Below are 27,906 nucleotides of genomic sequence, written 5' to 3' on the forward strand. Positions count from 1 at the left end.
GTCAGTTGGGTGATATGATGACTTTTGCAGGCCAGGAAATGAGCTGTGGTATTAGACTGCCTGGTGTCTCAGCTCAAAGGCATCTCTATCTCCGGCTGAAAATCAGGGTTGAACAAAGGAGCAGCCTGAGAAAGAGGCACAATCAAGATGTTTGAAACACTCCAGAATGTGTAGTTCAGAACAGTTGTATTCTGCAGTGCAAGGGGAGCAGGCATAGAAGGTAAGGAAGAATATGGAAGGAAGAGGATATGGATGGATTTCTGCTTTTCATGCTATCTGGCTTCTTCTGAGTCTCTGTAAAGTAAGTGTTTCTTGTTTCTTACCAAGCAAACTCAGGTATCCCCTTATCAACTACTGAAAAACATTGCTGCATCTCCTGTATCTGAACCAGTTTTGTTCATAACCCTCTAAGTATTGTACATGAATGTTAGGCTGGCACTGCTGGAATGGCAAGATTCTTGCTCCCCAATTATCTCTGTATTGGTCAGGTTACTTAACAAATGTCCATGTGTTAGTCACTGGCCAATGAGGGCTGTCAGCTTTGTGCACCTTAAGATTTATACCCATTGGAGCATCTAGGCTTAAATGCACAGAAAGGTCCGCTGAGCTTGATAATGTGTCTGGCATCTCATGAGTGGAACTTCACAGCCCTGCAACTGACACCCTGTTAAGAACATAGAATCATAGAATATAAGGGTTGGAAGGGACCCCAGAAGGTCATCTAGTCCAACCCCCTGCTCGAAGCAGGACCAATTCCCAGTTAAATCATCCCAGCCAGGGCTTTGTCAAGCCTGACCTTAAAAACCTCTAAGGAAGGAGATTCTACCACCTCCCTAGGTAATGCATTCCAGTGTTTCACCACCCTCTTAGTGAAAAACTTTTTCCTAATATCCAATCTAAACCTCCCCCACTGCAACTTGAGACCATTACTCCTCGTTCTGTCATCTGCTACCATTGAGAACAGTCTAGAGCCATCCTCTTTGGAACCCCCTTTCAGGTAGTTGAAAGCAGCTATCAAATCCCCCCTCATTCTTCTCTTCTGCAGGCTAAACAATCCCAGCTCCCTCAGCCTCTCCTCATAACTCATGTGTTCCAGCCCCTAACAGTGGGGGCTGTTTCATTTCCTAGTGCCTGGTTTTCAGAAATGCTGAGTTTGGAATCAGTTGAAACTGGAGGCTCAGCACCTGGGGTGGAGGGGTGGGAGAGAAGCAAAGTCAGGCCCCTGATTGTTTGGGTTGAGCCACCTTCTTGTAGAAATCCCCAGCATCACTGACCACACCACTGGAGTTGAGGTTGTGAGGGGTGGAGAGACTGATCACAGAAATAACAGCATATATCCGGGATTTCAAACTGTGTAAATGGAGGTTTCAGAAGCAGGTGAATGATTCTAGTAACTACCAAACACATCTCTCTAAAAGCACCTTCCTGGCGTACAGCACGACTCGGTATTTTGTAATCTGGCTTTCTATAAACGTAGCAATGAGAATTCTCACCAGAACTGCTACCTTGCTGTTTCCAGCCCAATATTTGCATCAGAAACCTCTCTAGCAGTGCCTGCCTCATGTTTTAAAAATACATACAGTTCAGCAGAAACAGTTTTATTGTCTCAGTCAGCAGAAGGGAGGCACAAAATAATCAAATTTCTGAATCTCAAGGTTTCAGCCAGTTTTTCATGGTGTTCAAGGTATAGGAGGGCAACCTAACATTTAAACCACAGGTGTCTTTACTAAAACTTCTATTTATTTTTTCCACTTATTTTTAGTGTAAACAGCAGCACCTATGCTGTGATCAAAAACAGGGCCGAAGCTGTCGGGCACCTAATGTGTACTTGGCATTGGCCCAGCTCCGTATGGCAATCATTCAGAGTTTTGCCATGGACTTCCAGGGGAGAAGAGTTAGGCCAGTGCTGAATGCCTTTTAAAACCCCACCCTACATGGAGCAGTAAGCACTGCAATCGGAAGTGTTTGTGCTTTTGTGCCCGTAGCCCTGGCCATTCTGAGACTAACCTTCATAAATCCAGCACGGCTCTTCAAAAACCCAAACCACACCACTCCCAGCCATTAGCCAAAGCTGTCGCTCAGAGCCTGCCCATCTCCTCATGGGTTCTGTTGCTGAATTGCTGTGCTTCTGTGCTCAGTTCAGGTTTGAAAAGTTCTTCTCGGATTTGTTAGTGCTTTATCGTTAGCAGCCTCCCATGATACTGTCCTGGGCTGACTGCACTTCTCGCTGAAGTGAACCTCTCTGGCTTCTTGATAAGGAGAAACCGTCTTTTTTTCAATAACCCCCCTCCTCCTCGCCCCAAGTCCCTGAGAGCCGTGTCAGCCACAGTCCAGCTGATGATCTCTGGTGGTGCCCAGCTTGTGACCTTCCTCTCTCCTTCTCCTCAAATAACAGCAAAAAGTTGAGCCAATGTTTTGGGGGATTTTGAGGGCATCTCTCTTTTCAAGCTGCTATTTCTTAAATGTGGATTCATGTTCATTGATTTTTTTTTTTTTCACCACAAGGGACCATTGGATCATCTGGTCTAATCTCCTCCTTTTTTACACAACCTGTCGAATTTCATCTCCCAGTGAATTTCATTTCGGGTACTCTTGCAGCCTAGCTTGGATGTAAGCCCTACTTGTAACAGCCCAAAAAAAAAAAAAAAAGTGTGTGGGGGGGAATCAACAGCAATGAACTATTTTCATGCTTGATTAGAACTTATCTTTGCATGCTTTCCTTACTAATTCTCCTAGTGCCTAGGTGTTTCTGTATTCTGAACACATGCTAATAATGGTAATTGCCTGATCAAAGCTGCTATGGCCTGTAAAGCTTGTCATCTGTGCAGCACTGCTGTATGTCTTTACCTTAGAGAACAGCTGCAGGGGCTTGGGTCAATAGCTTTATTGCCAGGGAGCTTAATTGCACATTTCAAAGTCCATTTAAGGACTTGATCCTGCAAACCCTTAATTGTGTGACATGCCCTTATGCATGCAATGAGGCCCACTGACTTCCATGAGGCTACTCGCAGAAGAAGAGACTCCTCATGTAAGTAAGGGTAAGCAGAGTCAGCCGGTAAATTTTAAAATTTCAGATGACCCCGATTCATAGTCCATAATGCTGACTCCAGCCTCCCAAAAGTGTTTTTTCTTAAAAGTAATCATACTTTTGTCAACAGATGTAGGATTCTCCTTCCCCTCCTCATTCCTGCCTTGTTCTTCTGTTTTTTCTTAAATTCATAGAGTTTGAGGCCAGATGAGAGCATTATCTCATTGTGGGTTCTGGGATCATTTTTTGCTAGTTGAGTGTTCTGACTGTTGTGATTTGTATTTTATGGAATTATTGTACAAGGCCATCTGGACACTTGATGGGCCTTGAGGAAATGTTAAAACCTGGCTGAAAACTTTCAGGAAGAAAGCTGCCTATAACGTGAGGCTGGGGACTCAGCTCGCTGGTGCTACATAGACAGTAATGTTTACCTCCTCACACTGGTACGTTGATACTAAAGGAGGGATCGGCAACCCTTGGCATGCGGCCTGTCAGGGTAAGCCCCTGGCGGGCTTGTTTGTTTACCTGCAGCGTCCGCAGGCTCGCCGCTCCCACTGGCCGCAGGCTCGCCGCTCCCACTGGCCGCAGGCTCGCCGCTCCCACTGGCCGCAGGCTCGCCGCTCCCACTGGCCGCAGGCTCGCCGCTCCAGGCTAATGGGGGCTGTGGGATGCGATAGCCAGCACGTCCCTTGGCCTGCGCCACTTCCTGCAGCCCCCATAGGCCTGGGATGGTGAACCGCGGCCAGTGGGAGCTGCAATCAGCCGAACCTATGGACGCTGCAGGTAAACAAACCGGCCCAGCCCACCAGGGGCTTACCCTGAGAGGCTGTGTGCCAGAGGTTGCCGATCCCTGTACTAAAGGCTGTATCTGTATTGTATGGTCCTAAGGCACTGGGTCTTCCGAAAACAGATGGGAGTAGATATTGTGGTAGCTCTGTGCAGCAAACGAATAATCTATCAGCGCGCTGTAGTGCACACCTGACTCCGTGTTCATGCTTCTGGACCGCAGCTACACTTGGCAGCATTGGAAGGCTGCTAAGGGGTGAAAAATATTAGAGGATGCATAGTATGTGTGCACCACCAGGTATCCGTCCATTTGAGCGTTAGCTTTGGTTTGCTTTGCGGGACCCACACTCTAAGGCTGCACTAGGACTGTGCTAGCTAAGGGAACTGACTAAAATTAGGGTTTGTCCTGCGAGTATCCCATAAAAGACCTGTCCCCTCTGAGAGAGAGGCAGTATTGTCCAGTAAAAGCATCAAACGGAGAGTCAGAAAATTCAGGTTATCTTCTCAGCTCTGGCACTGACTTGCTGTCTCTTCGGGCAAATCACTTAACCTCTGTCTCAGCTTTGCCATCTGTAAAACTTGGAATAATTCCTCTCTGGGTGTTGAGGCTTTGGTCACTAACATTTTCAAAGGACAGTGAGATTCTCAGGTGGCAGGTGCTGTCCGAGGGCAGCACTCTGTTTGTTTGGGCAAGGATTTGTCGCGCACATTGGCTTGTACCTTCGGGTGCGCAAGCCTGTGAAGAGATCGGTCAGTCTATGGGAGCTGTGGCTTCCTTTGGCTCCCATTTCTCAAGTGGCTTCCCCAGGCACATGGCCTTCGACTGCTGAGGAAGGGTTGAGGGCGTCTGTTTCCAATGTGATGTGGCTGGAGATTGTGTTGCTTTGTTAGGAGGCTGATCCTGGAGCTGCTGAGTGCACTCCCGCTGTAATCAAGGGGAGATGAGGGAGATCAGCACCTTCTAAGATTGGGCCCTAATTTCAACATGTGGGGCTGACACTAGGGCCTGCCATGGGCTGACTGAAGTCGGGTAGTTGCCTGACTTTGTTTTCCTTTTCTAGGTACTTTAGTATTGGGCAGGGTGACGGGGCATTTAGGAGGCACACACAGGGCCCAACGGCATGGCTGAGCTGGTTCTTTCCCCTCCAGGGATGCTGTTGAAGTTGTGTGCTTCTGCGCTGCCCGATCCAGACTGCGAGCTGTTTTTCTAGGTAGTGAATCTGTCTTTGTGCCTTCTTGTCCGTTGAGGTGAGCAGTAGCTGTTTCATTGCCTGTCCTTCCTTCACTGACTTCCTTTCAGCATGGCAGCTGCAACGATGGGAGGTTGCCCTAAGTCATTCTCTTGCAACCCCCATCCTTCCATCTGCATCGGGGTGGGAACCCCCGGCTCATTTTGCAGCCTGCCCATAGAGGTTAGGGGGTCAGAAAGAGAATTGTGGATGCACCTGGGGAACAACTGTGCTTTGCCACATCCTCTGGGGAAGGTGGGATTCCGGAAAGAGCCCTGGAAAATAGGACTCTCGCCTTCTCCTAGTTCCTGGACTCAGCACCACATCCACCTTGGCAGTGTGGTCCTTGGGTTTATGCTGTCTGTTGGGTTGCCTAGGGCCCTTGCCTGGACACTTGGCCTGCATGCGTGGATATGGGAGGAGGGCCAGCCACAGATAAGCAGGCTTAGGCCAGGTGTGACTTATTTTCCATAGGACTATGCAAAATAAAATACTTTGTCCTTCTACAGCACTCCAAGATTCTCTAGGCCCTTGGCAGACATTAAGACTCCCAAGCTTCCTAGAGCTTCGATACCATTATCCCCTTTTTAAAGAGAGGGAGATCCAAGGCACATAGTGTAAGTGACCTTCCCATGGGCCCCCCGAGAATCAGTGGCAGAGAGGATGCTGGAGAGCTTGCTGCTGACACTCTGGCCTCTCCATGCTGTCTGGCACTGCCTCCCCTGGCCGAAGGAGGAGAGAATAGGACAAGGAGGATTCACAGTCGTCTCAGAGCCCAACACATTGTCCACATCTGTGTTTCTAAAGCTCATTGGGTTGCTCTTTCCCTTTAACAAGAGAACGGCTAAGGCAGGAGAGTCCCCCTCCCAAGAGGTGACTTTTTTGCAAAGAGGGAAGTGGGTGAAACCTCAAAGGCAGAAAATGCATTTTCAACGGTGGTGTGACAACACGCATGTGGCCTTGAAACTCCCACCCTTAGAACTGCCTGTGACTTGTGCCCTACAGCCAAGTGTTCTATAAACAGGCGCAGAGCTCCTTTCTGCACGGGAAGTGCTGCCCAATGGAGAGCCTGGGTGGGTTCAAATATGGCTAATTCTTGCCATGTGGGTGGCACTGAAGCAAATCTTACCCCATCCCTAGTCTGTGCCATAACGAGGTAAACTCTAGTGCTGGCATCCAGTTCACAAACACAGGGCGACATCCTCCACAGCTATGAATCAGCACAGTGACTTTGCATTGCTTAAGAACTTAAGAGCGGCTGGACTGGGTCAAACCAAAGGTCCATCTAGCCCAGTATCCTGTCTTCTAACAGTGGCCAATGCCAGGTGCCCCAGAGGGAATGAACAGAACAGGGAATCAAGTGATCCATCCCCTGTGACCCATTCCCAGCTTCTGGCAAACAGAGGCTAGGGACACCATCCCTGCCCAGCCTGGCTAAATAGCCATTGATGGACCTATCCTCCAAGAATGTATCTAGTTCTTTTTTGAACCCTGTTATAGTCTTGGCCTTCACAACATCCTCTGGCAAGGAGTTTCACAGGTTGACTGTGTGTTGTGTGGAAAAAATACTTCCTTTTCTTTGTTTTAAACCTGCTGTCTATTTTCATTTGGTGACCCCTAGTTCTTGTGTTATGAGAGAGAGTAAATAACACTTCCTTATTTACTTTCTCCACACCAGGCATGATTTTATAGACCTCAATCATATCCCCCCGTAGTCGTCTACTTTTCCAAGATGAAAAGTCCCAGTCTTTTATTAATCACACTTCATGTGGCAGCCGGTCCATACCCCTAATAATTTTTGTTGCCCTTTTCGGAACCTTTTCCAATTCCAATATATCTTTTTTCGAGATGGGGCGACCACATCTGCATGCAGTATTCAAGATGTGGACGTACCATGGATTTATTTAGAGTCAATGTGACATTTTCTGTCTTCTTATCTGTCCCTTACGTCGACTGTCTTTCAGGAGCCATCTCACAATGCCCTGCACTGACAGTACAACTGATGCAAGGGAGGACGCGTACCACCGACACAAGGAGTTAAGTGTAGACACACTTAATTTTGTAGTGTAGCCGTGGCCTAAGAGAAACCCCTCTGCACGGTGATGATGGAAACCGTGCAAGCACCTTGCTTAGACACAGTTGCTGGTGCCCTTTCAGGGCCAGGCCCGTAGTTGGTAAGAGGCAACAGCAGGTTCATGTCCCACATCACAGGAAGTTTTGCTAATCCCTTGTGCTGTTGCACAGTTTGCTCTTTTCTGCAAAACCTTGCACCGCCGCACACTCTCTCTCTCTCGTCTTGTTTCTCTTGCAGCCCGTCAGATGCACTGGAGACCACAGTGAGCGCGCTCGGGGGGTTGGCAGGCCAGGTGGAGGGGAGCTGTGGCTTTTTCGTTTTGTGGTCCCTTTTGCAAGGAGCACGCCTGGTGCAGGGGGGTACAGGAAACTGATTGCCCTGATAGATGGAACTGGAGCCAGCCCAGAAAGAGAGGATGTGACTACATGCCTGCCTGCTTGCATGCAGGAAAGCGTCAGCCCTTTGGGGACGGCATTGGGGGGCCTGCTAAAGGGTCAGCAGCAGTACAGATTGTTACTGAGCTGGTGATGTGGCTGAGTCCTTATGTGCCATGTTTAACACCTGGCTCCTACTCACGTGGGTGGGCCATGTTCCAAGCCTTCTCGTGAACAGGGCGGTCAGGCGATAGTCAGGCTGAAGCAGGTTCTAAGATGGCTCTTCTCCCTCCTATCCCTCTGGGTGGGAGAACATCCCACATCCCCTGTGCCATGTGATGAACGTCCCCAGTCCTCTGCCACTCGCTCCAGCAGCTTGGGCAGGAGGGGACAGCAGCCGAGACTTCCCCTCAGTGTACTGCCCGAAGCCTGGCTGTGTGCCATGGGAGGCGCAGGCTGGCCAGCGTGGCTGCGTGGAAGCACTCAGCCCTTCTGAAGGGGGCAGTTGGGAACAGGGTACTGCTCAGTGTGGGTCTGTCTGTGGACTGTGGGTGGAGCGAGACACAACCACTGGTTTGCAGGCCCCAGAAGCTCCTGTGAGACATCTGGCTGCGCCCCAGCCCCATAAGTCAGCACCGCCCCAGTCGTGTGACTTTTGCTACAACCCAGACCTAGTGAATGGCTGGTGCCTTGCGCTGCCAGCGAGGATGTCCAGGGGCTGAAGCCCCAGTCTGGTCTCATGCCTCATGCCAGCAGGGGCTGGGCAAGCTGCCACAGCCAGGGGAAATTAGCAAAGGCCGGGCCAGGAAAGGAATTTGTTTCCAGTACCAGATATGATGTGTGCAGGAGCGGAGAATCCATCCAGCAGAGGCTGCCTCTTGTCTCTGCCTTTTCCAGGCAGAGGAACGGCTGGCCAGTCCTCTCCAAAAAACCCATCCTGGTTATTGGGCCCCCCAGTCACAGACAGCATCTGAACCAGTCATTGGGGCCATACCTTGAGCCCAGGATGTGGCTGGGCTCATACAGTGGTGACTTAATGTGCATGGGAAATGGAAAAAGGCCATAGCAGGTTTGCAGAAGGCCAGCACTGGATTCTGAAATAGCACCGGGGCGGGCTGAGATTCAAAACCTGCTGCATATCTAGGGCAAAGGGCGGTGAGCCTGCAGCCCTGTTCTTCTGTCCCACATGCATTTGTTCTCCCTTCCCTATTAAGCCCCCTTCTGACCTTGGCAAGGATCAGCTCTCACGGTAAGTATCAGAGACCAGAGAGGGGCTGCTTTCCCCGGCTGGTGTGACCTGGACTCCAAGGCCTGGGGCCACACTCAGAGCTGGTGTCAGTGATGCTGCTCCACCGTCTGCGTTAAACCAGCCCTAACTCCATGAAGCCAGCGGCATTGCACCTGCTTGCACCAGCTCGGAGTATGGCTCTCGCAGGGGTTGGTTTGCCTACAGGACTCGTGTCACTGGCAAGCTGCTGCTCTATAGAGCTGAACTTCTTGAGGGCCTAAGCCTGAGAGCGGGGAGTGCCTGCTGAGGCCTCAGGATCAGGCCCCAAGGAGAATACCAGAACCACTCCCACTGTACACAGCTGCTAAAGTAGGTCTGGTGGCTGGCTGGGCTGTGGGAAGCGGGCGGTGCGATTAACTGTGAAGCCCTCATGGTTTCCTGTGTGCTGACACAGAGCCTGTTTGCCTTCCCATTGTTACTCACCCCACAACTCAAGCCTGCTTCTGCAAGAGGCCATGAAGATGTGCGGCTGCTGAGCTCTCTGACGGTGGGCACAGCATTTCCACTCGCCACCCCGTCCCCGGAGCCACGAGACCAGGGTCTCGATGTGCCGGCCAGAGTGGTGAGTGGGGGGAGGGCGTGGGGAAAGAGCAGTTGGGTGACCTGGACGCACGCAGCACGAAAGTGTCTTGCAGGTAGGCCCTGGCCCCAGCTGGACTTGGCCCTGTCAGGCCTGTCCACACAAGCCATACGCGCACATTGGGGCACCTGGTTCCAGAGCCAGAGTGTCCCTTCCACATCCCAACGGGCTGATCCATCTGCCATGTGGTGTTGCCCCAAGGAGGGGGCGCGTGACGGTGTAGGAGCTGGGCTAGTGCAGGCAGGCAGGCTGTTAATGGCAGAGGGCTTCTGGGATGTCCTGGCAGAGTCCGGCAGCAGGCACACACGGGGGTACGAGCTGTGTCCTTCCGAGGAAGGACAGTGGGATTGCAGGGCGGGGTTGGTGATGCAACCACCAGACCAAGGCCGGATGCTCCGGGGGCTGGGAATGGGAACTCCCAGGACTTTTCCCCATGGCAATACTTAATGCCAACCCAACTCTCCCTCGTGAATTTTTTGCTACACTGAGGCTCCCAACTTTGCATGGACCCAATACCCAGCTTGGGGATTTCAGGCTTGGGGGCTGCCTCTCATTTTAGATTTAAAAATGTGTTGAATCTAAACCAAAAGCTGGGCCCCACCCAGAACCTCATGGCTGAAGCTCCCTGAATTTCAGGAGGATCTGACTGTCTGGATCAGAGCTTCTCCTCCACGCCATTATACCTTTAGTTTTGGATCAGAACCAGGAGGAGCCTGTTACCCACTGAGATCTCAGGGGCTGAACAGCCATTCTTGGGAGATTTGAACCTAAGGAGAAATCTCATGAGAACAGACGATCTTGCAAGGTTTCCACCAGTGAAGACCAGAATGGCTTGTGAGACAGCAGCACCATGGGACCTGAATCCCAGCCTGGATTCAGCCCGCAACTCCCATGCCCGCTTGAATGCAGAGCAGATGCCCTGTTCTTAGCCCCGCTCAGTGTAAATACCTGGCTGATCTGACTCCATATTCATTTCCAAGCACCTCACCCCTGTGCTTGCTCTGTTAAGAACCTGCTGATGGGCTAGATTGAAACTTTCCCTCTACCTCCCTTTCTGATTCTACTGCATTAGGTGGGTCAGAGTTCAAATGCAGTCTCGTGCGCTGGGCTCCCATCTTTTTCTCTTCTTTTTCCTCCCTTCCTTTCTTCCAAGCAGGTGCCATTACTCCAGCATCGAGCTGGCTCCAGGACAAAGTGCCACGGCTCCAGAATTCAGTGTTGTCACGCCCACTTGGCCCCGGAATCATTAGACTCCCTGGCTTACAGTTGGAATCCTAGTACTGGCAGCCCCAAGTATTTGAAGATCAGGTGTCAGGCCCCCAGAGATCATAAGAGTGGCTTAAAAATGCCAAGATTTTTCAAAATCTTGTCATTTGGGGTCCTTTTTCTTGGCCTCGTGCTGTTTGAGTCTTTAGGGAGCACTTGAGTCAAGTTCTTGAGCGTTTCTAGGGCTGGGAACTTTTTCTTTTAAATGGAAGCTGCAATTGGCACCTAATAACGTGATGCCCCCAGGAGCTGGGGCTTAAAGAAAAGCACCAACTTGAGCCAGACTCGTGATAGAATGGTGAGAATTAGCGATGCCGGAATCCACCTGGCTGGGCTGTGCCAGGAACAGCCGCGTAGGATTCTCCCATGGCTTGGTGCAAAGCAGCAGTAAGGAAGAGGGTGCCCTCTTGCTGAGCTGCAACTCTGCCTTCCGGGGGAGGAACCGCATCCATCCCCCAAAACACCTCTACCTGGGAGATCACAGGCTCACGGCCCACTCTGCCCGAAAGGACACTTGAGAGAGAGTACGTACAAGATACAGCCCTGGAGCCCCAGAAACTCAGCAAGGAGGGAGATCTGTTTACTCCAGCCATTCAGCATTTGTCTAGGAAAAGGGGAAATTGGGCCAGATCTGGAGACAGTGGCAGCCCCCAGGAATGCTTTGGCTCAAAGCGTCCATTGACGACGGCTGCTTTTTCTTCCTTATTGGCTCCCCCTGGTGGCAAATCCATACGAATTTCAGCAGTTCAGTTCTAGGAGACTTCATTGGCAGGACAAGCTAGATGCAGGTTGCCGAAGTGTAATTCACGAGGCAGATCCTATAGGTAGCTATTGAGCGGCTAGTACCTACCTCCAGGGTGGAGCTGCACTCTGTGCTGGGGTTTGATCCGTTTTTGTTGGACTCCATGTCTATGCTGTTGAATTAAACTTCCTAACTTACAGTAGCTGCAGCGGGAGAGGTGGCGCTTTGGGAAGCGGAGGTAGGAGGAGCAGGAGATCGGCTGCAAGGATTGTGGCTCCCCATCCACGCTGGGAAGATGCTATTGTAGCTGCATTCACCTGAAACTCTTGGCTCAGGTGATGCGACCCACTGGGCCAATCGGTGCCTGAATCCTGGGCTGGGCTACTGAGTGTGGATACATTGCTGTAAACTCAAGACATGCCAACCAACTGCTTGTTATGGTGCTTTGTGCTTGGGATAGACAGGAGGACAGGAGTAGCTGGGTTCTGGCATCATGCTCAGACCTGGCTCTAAACAGACAACCTACCGAATTCTCAATTACTGAGGGACAATCTCCACTCATGGATATATCTTTGCTTTCCACAACCAAATCTCTGTACAACTTCTCATGAGTGATGTACCCGAGTATTCAGATTCTAATATTTAAACTGTATTGTTAAATCTGTTCACCTAAACTTGGGTTATTGCTGATTATGTACTCTATATATGATATGACTTTTAAAAACTAACTTTATATTTGTGGATAATCTAAGCAGTACACCCAGATGTACAGACACTGTTTTCCCAACTTATGTAGTCTATAATTTTTTTAACTTTAGCTTTAATAAAATTTTTAAGCACGACACTATTACTTCCCTCGCTGGCGTGATCCCATGCCTGCCCCAGCCCGAGACGGGGACATTAGATGGCATTGCCCTCTGCATTCTCCTTCGGGTGCACTAATTACCAATGTTCTCTTCCTGCAGAGCTCTGCGTGAAGTGGATTTCTGAAGTGGCTCCAGATCGTGGTGAAAGGATGGCTGGGCCCCATCCGCCCTCCTTCACTGCCGCCCTGGGACTGGCATTGCTCGGTGTCCTGGTCTTCCTCTCAGCCCTGTGTGCTGCCTGCAGAAGGTACGTGTCTGAGCCTCCCTCTCACAGTGTAAACCACGCGTCAGGGTAGAACAAACCTCAGGAGTTTTGCATGGGTCTTGGAAGGGTTAATTCATACATGGATCTCCTTTGGCTTAAGTAGTGGCAGTCTGTATGTCAGCCCCTCTCCCCCACCCCGTCCCACTGTCCCTCAAATGCAACCAACCAACCATGGAGCCGTGCATGCTGGGGCAAGGCTGGGGGAGCTTAGCTGATGCTGATGCTGTGTGGATACCCACCTATCTCTGTTGCTCAGCAGTGCAGGAGTGTGAGGACCCCAGTGCCTGGATTTCAGTTGCCTGAAACCCCCTGCTGCAGACATGCAACTAGATTCCAAAAGCTCCCACCCTCCTGCTTCACTCCTCTCCCCTCCACCAAGGACTATCCCTGCCAGGTTTGTTCCCCAGCATCAAAGCAGGAACAAAGCTCCAAGCCAGCGCTGCATTGGCTGCAAACAGATGAGTCACAGGCTAGGGAGAGGCTGGTATCTCCCAAACTGGCGGCTTCTTCCAGCCAACCCAAACCACAAGCCACAAAGCCCAGCTAGGCTCCCAGGGCGGGGATGGGATCAGAATCAGCCCTATGCTCTCAGCTACGACTGGGCCTCTCCCCATGCTTCTCCATCGCCTGGTCTTCTGGCCCCAGCACTTGCCTGGCACAGCAGCTGCCCATCGCTGTCATAAAAAGGGGGCTGGACATATCTGTCCTGGCTGAGTACAGTGAGACCTGCCTTAAACCCCCCACCCAAGGGACCAGTAAAGATCCCCCTTCTTGCAGAGGCGGGGCTTGAACTAAAGGCCAGACAGGATTGTCCTGGGAAGGGCCTAGGGAGGCTTAAGGCTGCCCATTGGAGGTGGGGTTGGGCCATTGCCCCCAGTGTCACCATGCCATGTGGGGTGGGGTATGGCTAATAGGAGGTGTTGGCCCTTACGCCACCATAGAAATTCAGAGCAGGGAGGTTAGGGGAGTTTGAAATGTAGGGGGAAGTGATCCTAGCAACACCCCTCTGCCCCTTGGCAGCAGCATGAGCCCAGGAAGGCTGCCAGGGCCCGGAGGCATGTGTCAATCCCACCGGATCCTCATTAAACACTTCCCATAGACTGGTGTGTAAACTAAGGAGGGCATGGCACAGCTGCGGAGATGCCAGGCCCTTTGAAGAGGGAGCCCTGAGGTTTCCATCAGGGTTAGATGCAACTGAGCGTGTCGAAGGTCTTGTCAAGATAAAGGGAGTGGGCAGGATTCCCACGTCGAGCGCAGCAGGGCGCTCTGCAGCACCAGGCTGTCGGAGAGCCCAGACAGGCAGGGCAAAGAGCAGGGGAGTGGGGGCCAAGTGGGGGCCTCAGGAGAAAGCAGTGCTGCAGGAAGCACAGAGAGTCGGCTTGCCACCTCACACAGTGTCCAGGCCTGGCTAGAGGGGGCTCTGGAAAGATACAAGGCAGGACACTCACAGCGGTGTATGGGCACAGTGAATCCTGAGTGGCGGGCATGCTCACAAGAGCGTGTGGGCGTGGATTCAGAGTGGCGGGCGTGCTCACAGGAGCACGTGGGCATAGATCCTGAGTGGCGGGCAGGCTCCCAGGCACAGGTGCAGTGAGGCGGGAACAAATGTGATGCACCGTGTTGTACAAGCTTAGGAGCTGTGCAGTGCCGACAAGATACCAGGTCACGGGCATGCTGCAGCTGGTGCCCGTGCAGGCAGGATGTGGTGTGTTCGTCTGACTGATCCGCGCAGCTGCACGATGCACTGAGTAGTCTCAGGAAGCAGAGAGCGCTCACCGATGGTGCTCTCATTAGGCTCATTCCCAGCATTTGGTATATGCTCCTAATGTCCGCGTGACCACTGTACTGCAGTAGGAAACGTGGTCTTAGATATAACGGTGATGGGCATGGTGTAAGACCCTGGATACAATACACCTGGATCCACTGGGCTAGCCATGAGAAGCAGATTCCTTAGGTGATTAGCATTCACCAGTGCTGCACAGAAACAATACGTTAAAGCCGAGGCTTTAGAAAGTGACCTGTGATTTTGGGTGCCCAACTAGAGACGTCTCACTGGGGCCTGATTCCCAGGGGCAGGCTGAAAATCGGGCCTGTTGGAGGCCTCTCCACAAGGGCCCCCAGAAACACTGGTCACGTCTGAAAATGTTGCCCTCCAGGCCACAGGAGAGCTCTTCTCACAGGATGCTTGCTGGCGGATCCTTCACCACCATCCAACCTTTGGCTTAATCCTTCTCCTTGCAGGAAAACTAGGAAGAAGGTGGTCCCACCGGACGGGGTGAAGCTGGTAGATGTGGTAAGTGCGCACATTGGCTAGATAAGCTTATGGCCCCAAAGTCACGCAACAACCAGCGGGAGCTGCTACTCCTGCTCCAGGGGAGCATGGGTGGCCTAGGGGGAGCCCAGCGGCACTGCCTTAGGAAAGGGCCAGGATGGCCGTCTCCTGGACAGCAGCTGTTGCAGGAAAAGCTCTAGAAATGGGCTTTCTTAGAGCCCCATCCTGCACGGTGCTGAGCACCTTCTGGCTCAGTGGGAATTGGGGGTGCTCAGCACCTCGCGAGGACTGTCTGGAAGCCTCTGGGGAAGAGCTGTCAAAGTGGAAGGTGGAGCGAGTCTTCTCTGCCTGGAGTGAGCAGCCTGCGGGAAGGGGAATTGGGACGGCCTGTCGAAAGGTGTCTGTGGTACTGCTCTGGGAGGGACCAGCTGAGCTGGGAGCCAGGTTGTAGCCGAAGCAGCATATTTTGGTGTCCAGAGATGCACTGGAAAGCTGAGTTATTTTATTCCCAGGCATTAATTCAAAAACACGAGCAGCAGGGGGCTGGAGTGCTCGTTACAAAGCAGAGACCAGCCTCCACCAAGCATAGTATGTGACAGGGAGAAGGCACTGAGCCCTAGCTGTTGCTGGATGGTGCTTAAATCAGAAGGTAAAGTTCACCAGCATGGCACTAGGCGGATGGAGCAGGCTTGCTGGGTGGAGCCGTTTGGGGAGGGCCTGGGGCAGTGCAGCCTGGCTGTAGGGATCCCCCAAAATGGGTACTAGCCAAGCAAATGGCAGGCAGGGTTGGTAAATGCAAATTGTACTGCACACTGGAAAACATCATCCCAAGTACACCTACAAAATAATGGGGTCTAAATTAGCGGTTACCACTCAGAGATCTTGGAGTCATTGTGGATAGTTCTCTGCAAACATCTGCTCGATGGACAGCGACAATCAAAAAAGCAAACAGAATGTTAGGAAAGGGACAGATAAGACCAAAAATATCATAATGACAAGATAGGTTTCAGAGTAACAGCCGTGTTAGTCTGTCTTTGCAAAAAGAAAAGGAGTATTTGTGGCACCTTAGAGACTAACCAATTTATTTGAGCATGAGCTTTCGTGAGCTACAGCTCACTTCATCGGATGCATACCGTGGAAACTGCAGTAGACATTATATACACACAGAGACCATGAAACAATACCCCCTCCCATCCCACTGTCCTGCTGGTAATAGCTTATCTAAAGTGATCATCAAGTTGGGCCATTTCCAGCACAAATCCAGGTTTTCTTACCCTCCGCGCCCCCCCCCCCACACACACACACACAAACTCACTCTCCTGCTGGTAATAGCCCATCCAAAGTGACCACTCTCTTCACAATGTGTATGATAATCAAGGTGGGTCATTTCCAGCACAAATCCAGGTTCTCTCACTCCCCTCCAAAAACCAAACACACAAACTCACTCTCCTGCTAGTAATAGCTTATCAAAAGTGAGTCACTTTTGATAAGCTATTACCAGCAGGAGAGTGAGTTTGTGTGTTTGGTTTTTGGAGGGGAGTGAGAGAACCTGGATTTGTGCTGGAAATGACCCACCTTGATTATCATACACATTGTGAAGAGAGTGGTCACTTTGGATGGGCTATTACCAGCAGGAGAGTGAGTTTGTGTGTGTGTGTGGGGGGGGGGGGGGCGGAGGGTAAGAAAACCTGGATTTGCGCTGGAAATGGCCCAACTTGATGATCACTTTAGATAAGCTATTACCAGCAGGACATTGGGGTGGGAGGGGGTATTGTTTCATGGTCTCTGTGTGTATATAATGTCTACTGCAGTTTCCACGGTATGCATCCGATGAAGTGAGCTGTAGCTCATGAAAGCTCATGCTCAAATAAATTGGTTAGTCTCTAAGGTGCCACAAGTACTCCTGTTCTTTTTGCAATGACAAGATATAAATCCACGGTACCCCCACTCCTCGAATGCTACGTGTGGTTCTGGGCTCCCCATCTGAAAGAGATATTAGATATGGAAAAAATACAGAGAAGGGCAACAAAACTGATTACGGGTGTGGATCAGCTTCCATATGAGGAGCGATTAATAAGACTGGGACTGTTCAACTTGGAAAAGAGACGACTGAGGGGAGAGAGAATCAAGGTCTATACAATCATGACTGGTGTGGAGACAATGAGTAAAGAAGTGTTGTTTACCCCTTCACGTAGGACAAGAGCCAGGGGTCACCTAATGAAATGAATAGGCGGCAGGTTTAAAACAAGCAAAAGGAAGTACTTCACCACACTGGCAATGAGTGAACCTGTGGCACTCATTGCCAGGGGCTGTTGTGAAGGCTAAAAGTATAATTGGGTTAAAAAAAGAATTAGATAAGTTGATGGAGGATAGCCATTGACGGGCCTATCAGCTAAGACGGTGGGGGATCCAATCCCATGGTCTGGGTGTCCCTAAGCCTCTGACTGCCAGAAGCTGGGACCGGATGATGGGATGGATCACTCTCTGTAAATTGCCCTGTTCTGTTCATTCCCTCTGAAGCATCTGGCACCAGCCACTGTCGGAAGTCTAGACACTGGGCTAGATGGACCCTTGGTCTGACCCAGTGTGGCCGCTCTTGAGAGTCTCACCGGTGCGTCTCCTCCTTTCTTTGCAGTCGTTGCTGAGGCAGATGCAGCTCCGATCACTCAGTAAATCTGACACCAAACTGCATGAGCTCAACAGGGTGAAGCACGTGGATGAGCGTGAGTGGCTGTAAAATTCTACCGTAGCTGGAGCTGATGTGCAGAGAGATCTGGCGGCTCTGGGGCTGGGAGTGCGCCGATGCAAAGGGAGATGGTGTCTATGCCTGAGGAGCAGCGCAGCCTTCCTGTTGCAGGGATAGGGTAGTGGTTCTCCCAACATCCTCTCTGGTAGGGCCGCGTTGCCTGCTACTAGATGGCTGGTGTATTCCTGCGATCACACGTGTCCACACGGGGTAGTTGCACGTGCAAGCCATCCTCGTTATCATGAGCAATGACACTCGCTCACGCTGTGAATGAGCTTCCCAGTGAAGGGGTATTGACAAGGGCAGGGTATTATTAACACTTATCTTTCTAACTCTGCTTGGTGAGTCCATTGAAAGAGCCAGCCAGTGTCCCCTACAAGAGCCAGTGCAGATTCCTTACGCACCTTCTCTTCTCTTCTCTTCTCTTCTCTTCTCTTCTCTTCCCAGATCAAAGACCAGCCAGCGTGGATTTCCTTTACCCATCAGGGTCTTTGGGGGATGGAGAAGGAGCTGCGCATAGCTCGAGCTTCAGCATCCTGCTGCACCGAGAGCTGCCCCAGATCCCCCATTCCAACCCTTCGGCTGATGCCCTGAGTCCTGACCAGACTTACTCGAACCTGTTCTTCTCAGCCCCGCTGAAACCAGCCCCGGAGGCGCTGTACGGGTGTGCGGCCATGACTCAGGAAGGGCCTCAACCAATGCCCATCTTGGGAACCCCAGTGGAGGCATCCCCTCTAAGCGAGGCGGACAAGGCAGTGACGGCTGAGTACGCCTGCGTCCGCAAGGCGAAGAAAAATTTCCAGCCAGAGCTCCAGGACGAGACACAGAGTGAATCCTTTGTGGGGCCTGCGGACCCAGAAGGCTGGGAAGGAGCTGCCTGTAACCCCCCAGCGGTGAAGGTACAGTAACATCCATCACCTCCTCCCGCCCTGAGCCTCACAGTGCTGTGGGATGGGAGACGGGCAGTGTCGGTGCTAGGTGGGTAGGAACACACTGCCTGGCCCTGAATGGAAGCCCCGAGCTTGGCTTGCCATTATCCAGGGGGTCGCATTGTTCTTTATTTGTGGGGATTCAGGTGGCTGGGGAGATCTGTGGAAATGGTTACAAATCCTGCCAGCCTCCTGAGTGTCAGCAGGAAGGGTATATTTATTATCGATAGCACCGAGAGGGGGCCATTGCTGGGAGCTGCAGAAACTCAGAGCTCAAGGACTGACAAGCCCCAAAGAGCAGAGTGCTTTATTCTCTGGCCCCTGTTATACAGGAGGTTCAGGGTAAATGATCTCGCCTTAAACTTTATGAATCTACCTATTTTATTCATTATTTGTCAGCTCCTTCCATTTGAAATGTTTCAGTTATTCAATCAAGGAGCAGAAATGTGATTTTGGCAGCCAACTACTCGCCATGAATAATGACTAGTCGAAGCAAACAGTGTGGGAACAGCGAGTTTGAGGATATTCATCCAAACTCATCACCTCTAGTAACGAAAGGTGAAGGAGGTGAGAATTGACTTGCAAACCCACTGTCATGGAGATTGGGTCCCCCCTGTGGAATGGGGGAAGAGAACTTGAACGCAAGAAGGAAGCCAGAAGCTCTGGAAAATTTTTAAGCTTTCAGAAAGTTCTAAGTGGAACTAGAGCCTGGGGCCCCAGAATTGTAAATATTGTGCCTGTGAAAGGCCCAAGCGTTGGGAATTGTGTGCGCAATCTTAGTAAATGCACATGCAAATGTGCATGCCGTTCTGAAAACGTGGGCCTTGATTTCTTTCCCCCTTAAACTAGATTCTCACCTCCTTCCCTTCCCCACTAAAGAACACACTTAACCAGTTATTGTTGCTTTCATTCTTGGGGGAGTCTGGGTGCAGACTAGCTGCAAGATGACCCTTAGAAGGTTTCCTTACAGGAAGATTCCAGGTCCGCCTCAAACAAAGCTTGATGGGGCTGGTGCTGGTGCTGATGCCTATTGGACTAAGGTTCTAGGTCTATTAAATCCTCTGCTCCTAGGAGTGCCAACAGTCCCTGCCTGTACTGATGAGCTGACCTTCCTTAATCACACGTCAGAAGGGAAGGAGGGGGTTTGGATTAACTCTGGATTTGGATTAGGCTTAGGCTGGATTTTGCCTGTGCTTCTGGAAGGGAGTAAAACAGTTTATCCTGTCTTCGCTGTTGTAACCGGGCATCTGCCGGGCTGATGAGTAGCTTATCAACTGAGTTCAGGAGGCCATGAGCTTGCAGGGGATCAACTGTGCAGCAGGGTACAAGGGTTCACCACAATCCCTAAGGCAGATCTGACCTTGGGGGATCACTGGGGCATCGGGCAGTTCAGTCAGGGCCTTATCCAAAGCTGATGGGAGGAAACAGGAGGCTTTGCTTTGCTTTAGGTAAGCCGTGGCTCAGGCCCTCGGGATTCAACTTCACAGGTGGCTGAGGGGATACAAAATTGGTTTGGGAGGGCGAGACCCCTTGGAATGACCCAGGGAAAACACTTCCCTTAAACATGTGCACACATCTGCATGTGTATATAGCCCTTAGAGCTGGTGAAAGTCTTTCCGATAAAAAGTTGGGGTGGGGGTGGAGGGGGGTGAGATGGGGGGAGGGGTTGATGAAAGTGTTTTTCAGAAAAATAAAACTTTTTGCAAAAGAAAAATTTTAAATTTTGATCAAAATTTTTCAGCCAACCATTCTGAGCTGTGGGTGAAATCCCAGCCTCTTCCCCCTTGTTTTTATTCCTCCCCCAAACTTTTTCCACTTGAAACCAGTGGGGGATGTTTGTATCCACAGAAAATTGGCAGTCTTTTCACCAATAAACACACATTGTGGGAAATTTCAATTAAATAAAAAACATTTTGTTTCTGTCGACATTTTTGTGAAATATATTTGACCTTTTTAACAAATACCGGCTCTGGGTGGGTGGCTGGCTGGCTGGGTGTAAGCTTCATTGAGTCAAAGTGCTGGATTCAGACCTGGCTGTAATGGCAGGCACTCATCCCAGAGGTGCCCCCTGGCAGCCCAGTGTTGAACCACAGTTTTGCCTGCCTCCGTTTCCCCTAGTAAGCTTTCAGTACGTTCAATGAGACTTGCATACAGTGAAAAGCGCCACTTCTGGAGTCTGGTTTATTAAGCATGGTAGGTAAATAAGCTGTCTCTTCCTGCTCTAAGTCTCCAGGCCTCTCCACTGCTTGGAGCTCTGTAACTTCTCCCCTGTACAACTTTGTCTTTGTCTTTCTCCTTGGGAGTTTTCTCTCTTTGCATTCTGGGGGGGATCTGAGCAGATGCCTCTGCTCTCCAGGGTGGCATCACTGGGAGTAGCTTCTCTCTCCCCAGGAGCTTCCTCCGTCCTGGGGCCTCCTGACTGAGCGCTTTATAACTCTTTATACAGCCCAGTGTCAGGACTGGGACAGTTTGATCTAGTGGTCAGAGCCAGGGTGGTCAGAGCCAGATTCTAAGCCAGGGGTCAGAGCTGGAATTGGGGAGCAGTAGCCACTTGGGAAATCGCTCAGTTTCTTGGACAACTCCTTGCGCCTCCTTCTGGCTTAAATGGTTTGGTCAGGCCAATCAGTGGGGCCAGTCATCGTCCCCAGGCTGGATTCTTGTGGACAGTGCCTGTGGGCTGGGTTCGAGTTCTGCTAGCCCCTCACTTCCAGCTGTTCTGGGTGGCCTGCCTAGTGGTGGCTGGGGGGAAGGTGCCTGGCACCTGTGAGCCCTTGCAACCCAGTGTTCCTTAACTAACTAACTGCAGCTCAGCAACTTGTCCACTTAACGATGCGCCGGTGAAACTTGCTCTCCCTAGTAAGAGCCGGTCACAGGGAGGCTGGCTGGCTGGCTGGCTCCTCAGAAGCCAGTCCCTGGGACAGAGGCAAATCCATTCACTTCAGTTGGTTTGTCTACCGTTTACCCCAGGTCTGAATTTTTGCAGAGGGCGATCCCTGCAAAGAACGGGCCAAGGCCAGGGCAGGTGTAAGCCAGTGACTTTGAGCAGGGCTGAACTTGCCCAGTGACTGTTGTTATGGCAAGGGATCCCCTAATAGGGCTGCACATATCAGAAATCCAGGAGGCCTTTTTCCAGCCTTGCCCAATTCCCTCCTCCTTCCTTATGTTGTCAGAGCGCAGGCACCATCTGGATAATGCTCCTTCCCCTTGGTGAGTTGGGATGATGGCCGCTGACCTGGCCATGGCTCAGCTGAGAGCTGCTAGCAGAGGGTAGACCCAGCAACCGGGCAGGGAGAAGACAGGTAGATTGTTTCCACTGCAGACAATGGTGGAACTGTGGGAAGCTAGTGAGCTCCGGGCAATGACACAATGAACTTTTACCCCCACGGAACTAAGAGCTCAGGAATTCTGGAGTCACAGGATTTGACGTCTCATACATAACTGTGCAGCCTGCAAGAGGGGCCAATGGGTAAAAGTGGCTTCTCCACAGGAGGGGGTGGACCTCTGGTTGCAGAGCGGAGGACTCCAGACTCAGTCCCAGAGGAGCAGCTAGCTACACCTGTGACTTGGGCTGGGATAAAGTGGCTCAGGAGGAGGAGAGAGGGAGGGAGGCCAGCTTGGTTCAGTTTGCAAGAAGCCAAACCATGGTCCAAACTGGAGGAACCGAGCCACTAAGCGTGTAGAGACAGAGGGAATTCAACAGCAGATTGCCAGTCCTTCTGTCTCCGCACTGGGTTATTTTTAAAATCCCTCCTGTCTCGCCAGCTTTCTGGCTCCAGCGTCCGGCGGGGTTTCCTGGACTGTTGCTGGCTGGTCCATGGCAGCATCTCCAGCCAGCCCTGGCGAGGGTTGTGCATTTACAGGGACCAGAAGGCAGAAGAGCATTAACAGCTTCAGAGAAAGCAAAAGGCTGATTGTTACCATCTCAAGCCTCAGCGGCGGGGGCGGTGGGGCTGGGGGGGGGGGGGCGGGGGAATGTGAGTGCCAGCAACTCCTCCTCCTCTATCTCCCGAGGGAGCATCCAGAGCCAGTGACGTTCGCTTGCCGAGCCCCACGGCTAAATAGCAATATAAACAGCAGCTCCCACTCCCTGGCTTTTGGGGCCAAAGGTGCCGGGGCTTAAGCTCTGGGTATGTGAGCTGGGTAGACAGATGGCCGGTGGCGGGGCTCCTGTTGAGCACTAATAAAGAGCAGTGCGGGTGTTTTGGCAGCAGCGCGGGCTAGCCACGCGAGCTTGCACCGAGGGGGTAGCTTCGGGTGGCTAGTCGGAGCCTCTGCCGCCCGGCTCTTTTTAGCTTGCTAGCACACGGCTGTCTCCCCGGGCTGGGAGGCTCGTTCCCCGCTGTAGCATCGCCATCCCGTTAGCAAGGCGCGGGCCTTCCCTTGGCCACGCCACACTGGGGGAACGGTGCCAAGAGAGGCCTGTTCTGCCCGTGCAGGAGCTCGCTTGGGCCTGGGCATGCGGGTGGAGTGTGAAGGTGTAACGCGCCATCGTGTGCATTGCTACACAGACCAGCCGTGCAGCGCTGGGCTGGGCCGTACACAAGCGATTATACGGGCAAGGCTCTCCCCCCCACCCCCCCCATGGCAGCAGAGCTCCTCCCTGCTCAGACCCTGTGTCCCAAAGACCCAGCCCCGTCAGAAAAACGCCTCCCCAAAGTGAGACTAAATTGGCCAGACGTGGGCTGAGTTACTGCACGGGGCGGGGGGGTTGCACAGCCACCAGCCCTCCACCGAGGATGCTGCACCTGCCTGGAGAGCCATGTGCCAAAGTCTCCTCGCTAGAAGCTGTCAGGCTGGACTGCAGACAGCCCCCGGCCCTCTGTGCTGCTACCGTGATGCCTGCAAAGGACTTGCCACTGACCGCAGCTCGGCAGAGGATGTTCCAGGACCTTGGCTTTTTGTGCTATAATTTACTCACTTTGCTGTTACGTCACCCCCCGCCCCATTCATCTCATCTCCCTGTGGCACGTTGCTCTCTTGCTGTAACCTAGATCGTGGGCTTTTACGGGCAGGGACTGTCTTTTTAGTGTGCGTCTGCGCAGCAGCCAACATTGTGGGGCCCTGATCCACGAGGGGAGCTGCCGGGCCCTCCTGCAGTAGAGGAATACGAATAATCACAAGAGGCAGGTGAGGACAGGACTTTGAAATGGATCCCTCTAGGATGGGAGCTTTGTGGGCTTGCCCGAAGAGGAAGTTAGTGAAAGGAGAAGGGGGTTGTTCGCCAAGTTTAGACCCTGAAACCTCACCAGTAGATGGTGTCCTAATGGGAAAACCATGAGCCTTCCTAGGAGGGGCTGTGGTGGGCACTGAGAAATACTGGGCACTTTGTTCAGGGGTTTATATTGGGAGCTGAGTCAGTCCATCACCAAGGCTAAAGGCTTCTGGGAGGAGGCTCCTTGTGTTTCTCTTGGATCAGATGTTTCCCCGGAGGGAAGGATGGGAGGCAAATCAAAGGAACTGAATTCCCAGGATCATCCCGGGTAGGAACAGGGCGACTGAAACGGCTGCCCAGTATTCCCTGTAACAAATCTGGGCTGGGGCTGATGGAGGCAACTTCCCCCATTTCCACACCCTTGCTTCAGGTGCCCCGGGCAGCTGGGCGCGCCTTCTGCTGAATTAGTACTAGGCTATTGCCCTCAAGTTAACGTGCCTTGATATAATACCCCTGTTACAGGGGTCAGGGGCTGATGATTTAGGAAGTGCTTTGGGCCTCTGTTAATCCTGCTGGCAGGTCGGGTAGATGTAGAGCCTCTTTGAAATCCAGGTCTTGGGGCGAAACCAGGCCTGGCATAAATGGGCGCAGTTCAGTTGCTCCAGGGTTGAATTTGGCCTGTTACGTCTAGATCAGTTGTTCTCGACCTTTTCTGTCTCATGGCTCCGTTACCCTCTGGTCTAGATTGACCTTTGCTGCATAAATGCCTGGATGCCCTTAATTCTGTGGGTGGGACTGGTGACTTTATAAAGCAAGTGGGCAGAGCGTGAGTCACAGGCAGGAATACACGGGCAGGTTTTGTTGTCCCACTGCTGTACAGGAATCCCCAGTAACCGGAGGTGTTCTTTTCTAGGTAGAAGAAATGTACTCGACGGTGTGCAAAGCTGGCAAGAAGAAGAAACACCAAGGCTCTGCTCTGTCCCTCTCTGAAGGAATGGACCTTGGGGAGACGGGCCAAGGAGAACAGGGGTGGCCAGCTGCCCATCTTGGAGATGTCAGGGCGGGGTATCAGTCCACACCGGGCCAAGTCTCACGCACTGAGCCCTGCTATGAGTCTATCAGTGTTGGATCCTGGACTGAGCACAGCAGGAACCCAGCCCCAGAACCGGCCTACGAGGCGGTAGATGTCAACTGGAAAAAGCCCAAGAAAAGGGACAAGTCTACCAAGAACTGCCCTGCTGAGAACTTGTATGAAAGCATCAGCGAAATGTGGGAAGGGGACGCTAGGACCACAATTGCCCTGACGGCTCCCAATGGGTTGGAGATATACATGACAGACTTATAACCCCTTATGCATAGCTGCCCCCTTCCAGGGACGATCTGTGCTCCTCCACCGAGACCTCCAGCTGTCTCAGATCTCAGCCACATGGCGAGGCACAACAAGAACATCCAACACCACAACGGTAAATACTAAAAACATCAACCCGCTCTAAATCCTCCTGCCTCAGGTCTCAGGCCAACCTGTCACTAATGGGAGTTTCCCTGTGGGCCAGGTATCCCATTGCTCCTTCTGCAGAAATCCTTGTACCTTCCTCTGAAGCAGCTGGTGCTGGGCACTGTCTGAGGCAGTTCGCTGGGCTACATGGACCTATGGTGACCTGAAAACTACAGGCAAAAGAACTGAGTAATTCTAATAGGTGCCCATTGGAGTTTGGCATTGCTTGGGGGCTGTGCCCATTCTAGGAGCACAGACACCCAGGTCAGGTACCTCTCTTGCCTGAGTCTTTCTGCAGGGTCCAGTGAAGCTGGGCACAGAAACCTAGTTAAGGAAAGGGGCAGCTGAGTTAATAAAGAGGACTCTCCCATATGTATTTTAATCCTGTTGTTCTGAATTTCTGCATCTGTCCCAGCCAGCAGGCTAACAATGCAGCAACTGAGATACCCAGAAACAGGATGGTTTTTATTGCCTGAGAATGCACATTTAATGGGATAACATTGCCAGTTTGTTCCAGTTGAGACGGTGAGGGTTTCCCGTCCAGGTTCTTGGAGCTCTCATTATCAGCCTGAGCTGCCCAAGGCTATAACAGTTCAGGGGTAGCAAAACCAGGCAAACGTTGGCCAGACTTCTGAGTCAGGCTGGAGGGCGCAGGCCACAGGCTCTGGAGCGGCAAAAGGAGAGGACAGGAAATTGAGGCAGTGCGGTGAATGGGTGGAGCTCGCCATTTGGGGCTGAATGCACAGCAGGTAGAGCAGATTTGGAGCCAGATAGCTTTGTGCTCAGTGCATGGCCTGGGGGCAGGGGGAAAAGGGTGGCTCTAAGTCACCTGTACACCTCCTCCATCCTTGGGCTGAGCAGGGCCCTTTCAGCCCCTAGCCAAAACAGTACCAGCAGGAACGGTCCTCCAGGTCCTGTTACGCTACCCAGGGACTGCCACTTTGGCCACAGCCCTTCCTGCTGCCAGCCTTCCCTGGTGGTGGCTGAGAACCAGCTATGCCCTTCTTACGCCACCCTGGGATTCTCCAGTGTCAGGGGCGTCCCCAGGTGCACTGCTTGTTCTGCGAGAGCCGTGCATGCCAGACAGACAGAGGGCTGAGCAGCTGGCCCAGAACGCCCATGTGCCAAGCTTGGGAGTTATCGTTGGGGGCCCCGCTAACGGGTTACAAGGAGTAACTGGCTCCTCTAGTGCTTGGAATATTGAAGAGTCCAGAGACAAATTAGCAAAATAAGGACTGTTTATTAAGAGAGAATTTCTGCAGAACTGCAGGGCTGAGCTGGAGTGAGGGCTAACGCCTGCCCTATGTGGATCTAGGAATCTCCTCTCCTCACTAACCAACGTATTAATACAAGGAACCCACGCTGGCTGACAATACCCTGAGAACCCCAGACACTGGTGCTTGCTGCTTGGGGAAACTAGGGCTGTGTACAAATTAACCCTTTCGTGGTGGACACACACACACACACTACAGCTGCCTTGCCTTAGGCTGGGTCTACACTCAAGAGTTAAATCGACCCAGCTGTGTCGCTCAGGGCGTGAAAGATCCACATCCCCTCGCAACGTAGTAAAACCGCCCTAGCCCCTGGCGTAGACAGCGCTCGATCAGTGAGAGGGTTCGTCCGTCAGCTCGCTACCGCCGCTCGGGGGAAGTGCATTAAATTCGCTGATGGGAGGACCCCCCACCCCGCTGTCATGAGCGTCTACACAGAAGCATTTCCAGTGTAAGGAAATCCGCAGTCCAGCAAAGGAGGAGAGAATTGAGGACTCTGCCCCATGGCGCCTCAGAAATGGTGCTTCTGCCCAGAAAGCAAGCCAGGCCTTGTCTCCGCCGGGATTCCAGCCACTGGTGCTGCCGCACTAATGCGGCTCTGATTTGCCCGCTGGCACGGCTTACCTGCAAGGAAACTGTTCAAATCATGCAGTGCCCGGGACAAGCGTGCCTGGGGGCTTCCACCACTGGCTGGAATCCCAGCGGAGACGAGGACTGCGTTCCAGAGAGCTTGACGAGCTGTGCTGTTCAAAATGTGTGCTGTGTATGTAGCGTTTCTGTGTAACGTAGCACCCTTTTAAAGCCCTTACCCTGTAACAGAAATCACAAACCTCCATGCACTGCTTTGATAGTTTGGAAGGTAACTTTGGGAGGTAGTGTTGCCTAGTGAGGAGAGCACTGAAGTGGGACTCAGAAGAGATGTGGGTTCTATTTCTGGCTCTTCCACTGGCCTGGGTGACTATGGGCAAGTCCCGTTGCTGATCTGTGCCTCAGTTTCCCCATCTGTAAAATGGGGATAATGATATTGATTTCCTTTGTAAAGTGCTTTGAGATCTACTGATGACCAGATTCAGGGATTACTGTTTTTCTTCTAGATGTCTCCTGCTGGCTGTTGAAGGTCAGGAAGCCTGCAGCCCCCTTCAGTTTCCTATTGCTATAATAACACAATAATATCATTAAAGGGCTGAGAGTGTTTTTATACTGGAGCAAACATCTTTTTAAACTTTCACCTAAAAAACGGGCTTGTGGTTGCGTTTTGTTTTGGGGTATTTTTTCCTGACACATTGTAACACACAAACCAAACCCACCCAAACCCACCCAGACTTTATTGTCGTGTCCACTAGGATGGCTTCAGGGTTCAAATAAACACAGTGGCGGCATTTCAAGTGTGCCAGCATGTTTGCATTACCAAAGTGCTCGGATGCAAAGGTAACGACAAGTGGCTCTGCAGAGCCTAAAAATGGTGTAGATTTGCCCCATGCAATGGTTCCCTTTGTGACAAACCTGAACCCGGAACACAGCTGGAGGGACCAGGCCGTGCAGG

The 27,906-nt window shown here is 51.9% G+C and overlaps 1 protein-coding gene across 4 annotated transcripts; it reads left to right on the top strand.

The window, feature by feature from the left end:
- On the top strand, positions 1-27,561 carry LIME1 (Lck interacting transmembrane adaptor 1). 4 transcript variants are annotated; one of them, XM_075118664.1, is made up of 7 exons: positions 1-301; positions 7,008-7,079; positions 12,333-12,480; positions 14,740-14,791; positions 17,406-17,493; positions 17,964-18,415; positions 24,511-27,561. In XM_075118664.1, the coding sequence occupies exons 2-7, from the start codon at positions 7,046-7,048 to the stop codon at positions 24,940-24,942; spliced, it is 1,206 nt and encodes a 401-aa protein (XP_074974765.1). In that variant the 5' UTR covers positions 1-301; positions 7,008-7,045; the 3' UTR covers positions 24,943-27,561. The 4 variants fall into 4 exon arrangements, with proteins under 4 accessions (XP_074974765.1, XP_074974767.1, XP_048676504.2 ...); XM_075118666.1 differs by lacking the exon at positions 7,008-7,079 and having other exon boundaries at positions 2-220; XM_048820547.2 differs by lacking the exon at positions 7,008-7,079 and having other exon boundaries at positions 3-301.
- The last annotated feature ends 345 nt before the right edge of the window (positions 27,562-27,906 follow it).

The sequence above is a fragment of the Caretta caretta genome, chromosome 13 (assembly GCF_965140235.1).
Source record: "Caretta caretta isolate rCarCar2 chromosome 13, rCarCar1.hap1, whole genome shotgun sequence".
NCBI classification, from domain to species: Eukaryota; Metazoa; Chordata; order Testudines; family Cheloniidae; genus Caretta; species Caretta caretta.

Coding starts and splice junctions, on each gene's coding strand:
- LIME1 (XM_075118664.1), top strand. CDS start 7,046: ATGCAAGGGAGGACGCGTACCACCGACACAAGGA. Junction 7,080..12,332: donor GCGTACCACCGACACAAGGA/GTTAAGTGTAGA, acceptor CTCTTCCTGCAG/AGCTCTGCGTGAAGTGGATT. Junction 14,792..17,405: donor GGGTGAAGCTGGTAGATGTG/GTAAGTGCGCAC, acceptor CTTTCTTTGCAG/TCGTTGCTGAGGCAGATGCA.